This window comes from Tigriopus californicus, chromosome 9 (genome assembly GCF_007210705.1).
Source record: "Tigriopus californicus strain San Diego chromosome 9, Tcal_SD_v2.1, whole genome shotgun sequence".
Classification (NCBI taxonomy): domain Eukaryota; kingdom Metazoa; phylum Arthropoda; class Copepoda; order Harpacticoida; family Harpacticidae; genus Tigriopus; species Tigriopus californicus.
Genome location: NC_081448.1, coordinates 9,821,905 through 9,831,534, shown reverse-complemented (window position 1 = coordinate 9,831,534; position 9,630 = coordinate 9,821,905). Strand labels below are relative to the sequence as shown.

The 9,630-nt window shown below is 41.0% G+C and overlaps 1 protein-coding gene across 1 annotated transcript; it reads left to right on the top strand.

Moving 5' to 3' along the window:
• Positions 1-7,166: 7,166 nt before the first annotated feature.
• Positions 7,167-9,630, top strand: LOC131887145 (ralBP1-associated Eps domain-containing protein 1-like; the record flags this gene model as incomplete). Its single annotated transcript, XM_059235673.1, is given in 2 exon segments — positions 7,167-7,995; positions 8,264-9,630. Coding segments are annotated over 2 exon segments (1,900 nt in total), but the record flags the coding sequence as incomplete, so codon positions are not given.

Sequence of the window (9,630 nt, the reverse complement as noted above, 5' to 3'; positions counted from 1 at the left end):
AACTTCCTTAGTCGCAGCTTCCTGTGATCGTTTGTTTGATCCCTTCATTAGTAAATAAGTCACTGCATTTGAGACAGAACTTTAAAAAAAATGGAGAGGAAAACTTAATACGTTTTAAACAGTTTAAAAAGGAAGAAAGTAACGGTGACAGGAGGATTAAAAAACCGTTTCGGATACCGTTACTTTTGCAGAAATGTATCGCGTTATCCGTATACAGTTTTTTGTAAGACTGGGCTTTCCAAATTGGGGTTCATGGTTCTATGTCAACAAGGCTTCAGTCGTTCCTCAATAAAAGGAACGGATTACAGTTTCCCTTGCTTTGCCCAAAATGAGTAATTCTTCACGCCAGTCTTCCTGGGAAGACATAAAATGGCTAGACCTCGAAAATTGGTCATTTTACCGATTCTTTTTTTCAGTTGAGCAAAATGCGAAAAAGTTGAGAAAATGAGGAACAGTAGAGAAAATGGAAAAAAGTTTTAATAATCCAATAAAAAGAAATTACGGCAAGCACAAGGTCACTTTTAACCCCTTCAGCCTATTTCCTGCATCTAATATCTTCGAAAATTTAAGCCCACCATTGCATTTACTACGGTATCAGTTTAGTTTCTTTGCTTTCTTTACAAGATCAACCCACTCCAATTCGTTGGTCGATTAAATAATATATACAAATAAAAGTTACGTAGAATGAATAAATTTCTCGGTAAGGAAGTCCGCAAAAAAACATGTTTGCCATTAGGACACGTTTTTTATTGATTCTGATGCAATTGATTCTCTTCTTGAGTCTAATGTTAGTGCTTTAGGCGTTTTCATTTACAAGATGATTTTGTTTTTGGTTGCAACTCGAGGACTCTCGAGATTATACCAATGGCCGCAGGTCAAGCAAGCTCAACTGTAGCTCTCTTTCTTGTTGACTTTCCCAAACAAAAAACGGAGTTGAATTTGATATTCAAAATCGTTGGTAGACCAAATATTGTACGAAGTTCAAGTAGTAACAATTATACCGTGGCTTACGTTCCTTGTAGAAGCTAATAAAACTGGTAAACCCCACCTCCCCAAAAGAAATTCAGGGAGAAGATTTAACTCTAATCATGCGGCATGAAACTTAATGAAAAGGTCCTCATCAAGTATCAAGTTAAGAAGGAAACAAATAAAGACCCAAGTAACAAAACGCCTGAAATTCTTTTTAAATGTGAAACTTGTAGGGAAAAGTGTCGGAAATAAGTCGAAATAGTGGAAAATGGCTAAAAGAAAGTTGGATAATTGGAAATTTGACTCAAACATTTTTTTCGGCCAAAAAGAAAATTGAAAAGCTGTTTTCAGGTCAAATGTTTTTTTTTTCGAGGTCTAATAATCACGTTATATGTTACGGTTACTTTGAAAACCAAATGACCAATTCTTTAAGGCTAAGGCTATTGCCTCATCAAAGCCATAGTTCAACATATCTAGCAAATGAAAGGGGGTATATGTGATTAACCTTTTTTGTTCAAGGGATATCCAACTCCAATTTGTTGGTCAATCATATCCTAGATGAATATAAAGGCGAGTAAAATAAATAAGTTTTCTGTTTTGAACTGCTAGGCATTCCATTTCCAGTAGCTGAAAGAAAGTCCACAAAAAAGTCGCTTTGAGCTAAGCACAAATTTTTGCGCTGACCCTTCTTATTAAAGAAATACTTGTCAATTTTATTGCTATTGCATATAATGTTTGACATAAGGAACTTCTGGGAAGATTTTTCAAGCTGTAAGTTTCCTTCAGGTACCTCGTTTTGAAATTTAATGGTATAAGGGCCCTTATTTGCAACGTCGGACAGCCCAAACAAAACGGGAAGACGCACGATAAATTGCTAGATATGTTACTGGTGACGTGCCCTGAAAGCAATTTCTTTTTCCGGACATTATACATTATACATAAGATTTTGAAACAATTTGCCAAAAACAACACAAGCGCATTGTAATCAAAAAAGAGAAATCGGCCAGATTGGCCCTTTATTTGGTAGAGGCTGACTCACAAAGCGCCCTCTGATGTGCAGAACGTACACCATTTTTCGTGCAGCGTAATGGGGCTATTGGAGTCATTTTTTATTAAGTAACAAATTACGTAATGTTGTAATCTTTCTTTCATTTCGTAACTTATAATTTAGTTACTTCTGCCCTGAATACAAACGAACGACCCAAACAATGACGGTGACACGGTGATTCTCTGGCCGATGTTGGTGTGACAAAAGCACCATAAAAACCACGCTTCCGTCGAAAAGCCCTGATATTCAGCTTTCCAATGGTATCAATTACAAAATCGTGCAACATGTGTACATGTACATAATATTTTGAAAATTCGAAACCTAGACAATTTCGTTCGTTTTGGTTTTTCATGGGCTTTTCTAACCGCTTCAGGGAATGTAATCCCCAGTACTATTAAAATGAAAGGTTATGATTCGTCTATTTATTACCTTGCAATCTTTATATGATAGTTGGTCTACCAACGAATTTGAGTTGGCAGACCGAGCTAGTCCTTGAATGTAGGATTGATCTGGAATGATATCTAAAAAATTGTCCAAGTCTGAATAGAAAGATGTTACCGGAATATTAGAGGGAAGCAAATTAAACAATGAAAGAGACCAAGAAAGAAGAGAAGTGTACTTCATTGCCTTGAACTAGCCTGGATCACGGACTTATAGAAATATGGACTGCGAACGAGCTTCCCGGCAAATCGGCCTGCTCTTGGTCATAGCCACTCTGAGCCACTTTTCGAATTAAAGTGATGAAATAAGAAACGCAGATCTCTTCAATTAATGGTATTTCAATTTTATATCATTTACGTGCAAAGTCGATCGTTTCAAAGTTATGTTGTCAAAAGCTTATGTAGTTTACCAAGTGTAGGCCGAAAATTCAAATTTTATGTAGTGTTTACTACATAACTTTGAACATGTCTCCTGAGTTCCCTAAGCATAGGTTTGGGCTCAAACTTGGCTGAGTTCATCTATTCAACAAGACCTTGTGGTCGTATAAAGTGCTTATTTGGAATAAGATGAGCGGTTTAGGAGATAGGATATTTTTGCTTCCGTTTGCAGTCCATATCTCTAGAAGTCCTTGCCTGGATTCATGAGGGCTTGAAGGTGCTCTCTAAATGCACATTAATCCTCTACGGTCTACATTGACCTAATTCCTGGGTTGCGACAAAGCTCATGGATGCTTTTGAAGACGCACAGTAAGTATCAAATACCTTTCGAATACTTATAATACCTACTTATCGAACTTTTCATTGTCTTTGAGAAGAACATTTCAATGTCAACTTTTTTTGGTGCCACCTTTGGAAGATAACAAGCCCATTAGTTTTTGAAACTTAATTTACAGATGTTGAAATGGGTCAGAAAAAGTTTTGTCGCAAGTAAAAATGGAAAAAATATCATTTAGATTATCTTGTGAATTTGGCAGCGGTTTGCAACTGTTTAAACTTTTCTATTCGCTTTTGCATTTTAATGTTCACCTTCATCATTTACTATTTTCTTAACGCCCTATTTGCTTGAATATCTAGCTTTGAACACAAAATTTCAAAACAATGTCTTGTAAGGCCCCAAATCAAATAATTACATAACAACTATTTATTCAATGGCAATTGCTTTCTTTGCATAAAGCTTATAAAAATGAGGCTCGAAGAAAGTTAATATGGTAAAGATATTTTGCCGAGTTCGCTTTTTCATGGTAATAGTGCGTCTATACGAGAAACATTTTGTCACAAATGGGTCTTGATTTCATTCAATATTTCTGTTATGTACAGGATGATTGGTATAATGAAGAGTGGGAAAGCTGAGGAATAGAATTTAAAAAAAAACACCTTTGGGCACTATCATTAAGAGAATGTTTCACTTTCGAACAACGTCCTTTTTTGCCAATCTCCTTCAGTGCTATTACTACATTGAAGGCATGTTTTACCTCATTCTATGAAATGTATAGTAAGCTTTTCGAAATTCATTTTAACTATGAATCATAAACCAACCATTTGGAAACAAAAACCCAACCCATTTTCCAATTGTTTATGAATGTGAATAAATGGACATCAATTCTCACGAATTATTTATTAGTAGAGAACAGGTCGAAATATGACAACCATTTATAGTCCAAAGGTCATGTCAGAAACGTAAGCACATAAATATAGTGAGAGCATCAAACATGATTAAGACGATATGGGTATTGTATACAGGTAACAATACAGACGCCATTGACTAAAATATGTTCAGTTTTCAGGAACAAATAAGGACTCGTCCACAAGTACAGACGCCATTTGACAGGCAAGGTGATAGTCATGGGCAGCATTGAGTTAATGAGGTAGTGGATAGGACTTGATCCGGTCAGAAATGGCTGATCTGGCTTTCATGGATAAAAATGGGCGGCCAAAGAGCTGAAAGTGTCTGGCTGATCTTCATATATGGGTCTCAAAGGTGTAGCGGAACGATCGTGTCCGTGTGTGCCGGCCGAGGGCTGAATGGCCACATCTACCTTAAAACATGGTTGGGACAAAGTTCATAAATGCTTTTGAAAACGTAGTGCCAGATAGATACCTTTTGTACCTTCTCTGAACACTGTACAGTCCCAACTTTTCTAGTCTCTCCCAATATGAGAGCTCTCTCAATCCTGTGATGTTCCTAGTGAAACATCTTTGGACTTGCTCGACCTTTTGCAAACCTGCTGAACTCATTGGAGCCCAAATGGGTGAAGAATATTCAAGATATGGCTGGACAATCCACTTGTACAGAGTTAGCATCGTGAATTTCATTCCGTTCAGGGCCATATTACTCTCAGTAACCCAACAGTAGATTTTATCTAGGTCGTTTACAAGGCTATTGGAATCTTGGCCATTCCTACCAGAAACTAACTTTGTATCGTCAACATAAGAAGAGAGGCTGGCAGTAATACTACACTGTGGTTATATTTTCTGGTTAAGAATGTGCTTATATGGCAAGACATCCAGATATGTTTTTCTTTGTCAAAAAGAAAGTGAAGGAACAACTTTTTGAAATACACATGTTTAAAAGTAGCTCAGATAAGTGTGTTAAGGGACACTTAAAGGACATTAAAATGCATCATTCTCAAAAACGCAGCTAATCAGGGTTAAACGTACTCTTAGTTATGTTTTGACCTAAAATTTCATAAACTTCTATTTAGCAGATGCTTAGTTATTTCAAGTTGAAAGTTGCGTTTTGCACCTCAAAAGATCGAAAAATAGCCTAATTATGTTTCCAGTTATTCTCAAGGCATAATATTGTCCTTTTCAATGACACGACAAGCAATAATATTTTTCCATTTTCTTTAAGATTTCTTTAAAAGCTAAAAGCAGCAAAACATGTCACTTAAAACTTACAAAAGATGAAAGTTGCCTTTCATTTTACTAAAGTGTCAAAAGCTACACTATCCTATCATGTTCCTAGATTATTTGAAAGATACATGGGACATTTTCAAATTTGTCACGTTTTGAAACAATTAATTTCTACGTACTAACGATGTTGTTATTCAACATTAATGGAATTTTGTCAAAATGCAAAACTAAGCTTGATTAAAGTTGCAATTGACAAGTATGGCATCAAAATTGTGAAATATTGACATTAAGTCTTTTTTAAGTTAACTATTTTGGGGTTTTTCTACTAGCTTTAGAAAAGTGAAATCTTTTCATTTATATTGTAGGCATAGACACGGCATATTATATTTTTTGCCAATTGCTTTAGGATATAAGCGGAGCAATTTGTTGTCAAATTTGATGCAAACGCAATCTTTGAAAGCCTGATATCTTATTGTTAGCTCAATTGATTTGGAAAATATTGTAGTAGTTGCAAACGCAACCAAGATCTATTGACTACGTTTTTGAAAATATTGTCTCTTTGTAGGTTTTAAGTGGATTAATATTCTAATCTGAGCTAATATCCAAGATGTTTCTTTTTTTTTTACAAAAATTCTTCCTTTTTTTCAATAACAAAGAAAACCAATTTTAGAAGTCTTGGCATTTGCACAAAAACTTTATCAGTATTGTGAGTACCACCGTGACTAAGCATTTGAAGCGGGGCAACGAATATTATAAAAAGGAGGGGCCCTTACATGGAACCCTGGGGAACACCTGACTTGACATCATGTAGGTCACTAAGGGATCCCTCGACTTTAACAATCTGCTTCCTATCATGAATGAAGCTTCTTATCCAATTGAGAACCTTACCTTGGATCCCAATGACACGAAGTGTATTCAACAAAAGGCCATGATCTACTTTATTAAAAGCCTTGGCAAAATCAAGTTAAACAACATCAACTGACCCGTGTCTTTCCAGTCCCTCAATAATCTGTTTTATTTGTTCAATCAGTTGGGTAACAGTGCTAAAATGCGCTCGGAAGCCATGCTGGCTAGGAGCAAGGACATCATTAACTTCAAGAAGTTCAACAAGTTTGGACTTTATGATCTTCTCAAATACCTTCGCAATATTCGAAGTGGGAGAAATCGGCCAATAGTTACTGGGCAGCGACTTATCTCCCCTTTAAAAATTGGAACAACGTGAGCTAATTTTAGTGACACATTAATTTGAATTATTGCATTTTATCAAAATTATCTTTCTGAACATATCTGCAATTTTGAGGTTCTTGGTCGATAATCAACTACTAGATTATTCAGCCAACAAAAATGTGAAGAACCCAATTCACGCCACGAAGTGGTCAAGGGTCGGCATAATTCAACGCAAGTCCACTTTTCGTGCAGTTTCTGTCATTTTTTGATGTCCCTTGACAAGAAAAGTAAAAGACTGGGCCAGAAAGGACACAGAAAAGGTCCTGATACCATGAGTCAAGATGCCTTAATCATCAAGTCGAGGACTCCGATCGAGACTAGCCTTCGTCCATCTTCTTAGCCCTCGAGTTGACCTTATGCCATATCTGACAGTGACAACGTCGCTTCGGCAACACTGTCCTTTAAATGACATAGTGTCTTATTTACAGGGTGATGTATTTTTGATCCCAAGAGAACAAAAGGTAACTCATGACCTACATCATACTTATCTGATAACAACAAATTCAGACAATTTATGGTTAATTTCTTAATCTAAAGATTTTCAACTAACATTAACTCTTTTTAATGCAATTGGTCTGTATGTTATGGACTGAGTTTCAACTTAACTTACATTGGTGTCCCGTCACCCTCAGCGTTGAGTGGAGAAAAAGTGTTCCAAAGAGGACAAATCTCAAAGTAAAACGTCAATCACGCTCGCCCCGCCCACCCCACCCCACCTCTTTGGGTCCAGCCTATTTTGGACACCGTTCATGTGAACCCGCTTTGGACACACCCATCGCGCCCAATCGACGCCTTCACATCAAGCCATGCTTCAGAACTGACCCACCCACCATCGGGAAAACGGAATAATTTAAGACACACCTCCTCACGGGCCCGCCCCACTTACCGCAGAGTCACGACGAAGACGGCGGAAAAAGTACATTCAATGGCGGAAGCCATGCGATCGGATGCTTTGGGCCCCATGACCACGTCAGCCCGCCCCCTTTTGCCGTCGGGTCCAGCGCCTATGGTGGCGAGTTTGGAAATGCCTAGTCCACCCGCCCCCTTGGCCCCGCCCGTCTCACAACCATCGGCATTTCAGCCGGTGGTGCCCTCTCGCCCGACCACCTCTCGCACTCCACCTTTGTCCACGGTGGCCAACGGGCCGCCTTCGATTTTACGTCGCGGTCCCGCCACGCCCCCCCGGTCCGATGAAGACTCCTCGCCTGCCCCTTCTTCTTCCGGCAGTGATGATCGGATGGGGTCGCCTTCGGATCTACGAAAGTCCGCCGAAGACGAGGATGAAGAGGAAATGGAGGATCGGGATCGAGACCGTGATGAGGACAATGATGGGGATGAGGATGAAGCGGAGGAGAGAGGCCCATTGAAAGAGGCGGGATTCCCGACCAGCCACCGGGTGCCTCTGGGTGGTCAAAACGCCTTTGCCTGGCCCGCACATTTGGCTGATGATGAGCGAAGGTCAGATTTGTTTTTACTTGGGTTTCAGTTCAAAATTGTTCATTGAGGTGTAGAGTCAATAACGGTTTTACTCCCCCTGTAAGAATTGCATCAAAAGTCAAAGAAATACTGTGTAGTATAATGAATTTCCAGATCCATAAGTGGCAGCCCAATCTACCATATATACTCGCACTCAAAAGTCTAGAATTGGCTGTTTTGGGGTGTTAACTGACTTCATTAGGACTATGGCATGCGACCTATATTTCAATTCACCTTTATCGCATTGCAGACAATTGTTGGGTACGGAGGAAGAATCCTCGGAGCGACCTTCATCGGATGACGAGGACCCCAAAGAAGAGTGGAATATCACTCGCGAGCAGCTGAACTACTACACTACTCAATTCTTCAGTATGCAATCCGATCCCCGTGGAGTGATTCCCGGCTGCCAAGCCAAGGAGTTCTTCGAAAAATCTCACCTGCCCATCGCTGAATTGCGACAAATTTGGCAACTCTCGGACGTCACCATGGACGGCTGCTTGAGCCTGGAGGAGTTCCTAACCGCCATGCATTTGGTGGTGTTGCGTCGCAACGCCATTGAATTGCCTCAGAAATTGCCCGTCAGTTTGCTGCCCCAAACGCTCCGCACGAAAGTGGTAGACCGTCACAACAAAGACCTGTATCGTCGAGATGGGGATGCCTTGGATGGGGGTGCAGATTCATTGCTCGAGGATACGGGCGAGCCCCTCAGCCAGAACGAGAGCGATCGGAGTGAGGCCCCTTCCTCGGCTTCGCGGCGCTCTCGGGTGCATCACAATGAGAGTGGCGGCTTGACTAGTCCGGGATCCATTAGTTCACCCGGGCCCAAGCCCGTGAACTTTGATTTCCACCGCCCCGATGCCCGTCGTAATCCGCACTTGGTTCAGCCCGTGGCCATGCGTCTCTCGCCCGAGTCCCCTGTGATACCTACCTCGGACGACGAAGACCAAAACACCGTGTTGCCCAAGGTGCGACCCGGTCGTCGTGAGGTTGTGTACGAGCAGCTGTGGAACCAGGAAGATGTGGCGTCTGCGACCGAGGAGAGTCTCAGCTCTCTCACACTTAAAGCACCTCTGCCCGACCGATCTAAAGCCGGACGACCCTCATCTTCCCTGGACAAGTCCGACATGACCGATGAAGAGGAGGTGGAAAACTCCACAGAGATCGATAGCGATGGCAATCTGAGTCCCAGTCCCGTGCGTCCCATTGCCCCCAGTGGGTTCAGCTCAGCTGGTGGGACAAGCCTGCCGTACTTTTCTGATGCTTTGCAACGAATGAAAAAGGTGTCCCCGCCCCTCCCGCCCCCCCGAGTGGCCTACCAAACGCCCACCTCCAAGACGCATGCTCGAAGTAGCTCACTAGATCTGAACCAATTCCAAAATCAATTCGGACGAAGTGGCGTGCGGCATCCACCCGCAGTGCCGCCGCGTGTCGAAACTTCCTCCAATTCTGAAGTTCACATGGTGGGCAAAGGGGTGAAGGGCCTTCAAATCAGCATTCATCAATTAAAGGATAAGAATAGTGTGATTGCCCGAACAATCAACGAGCTCCACCAAGAAATTTCAGACGCCTTGGAGGAGCGCATTGGGCTGGAGTATCAATTGGAGCAGCTAAAATCCT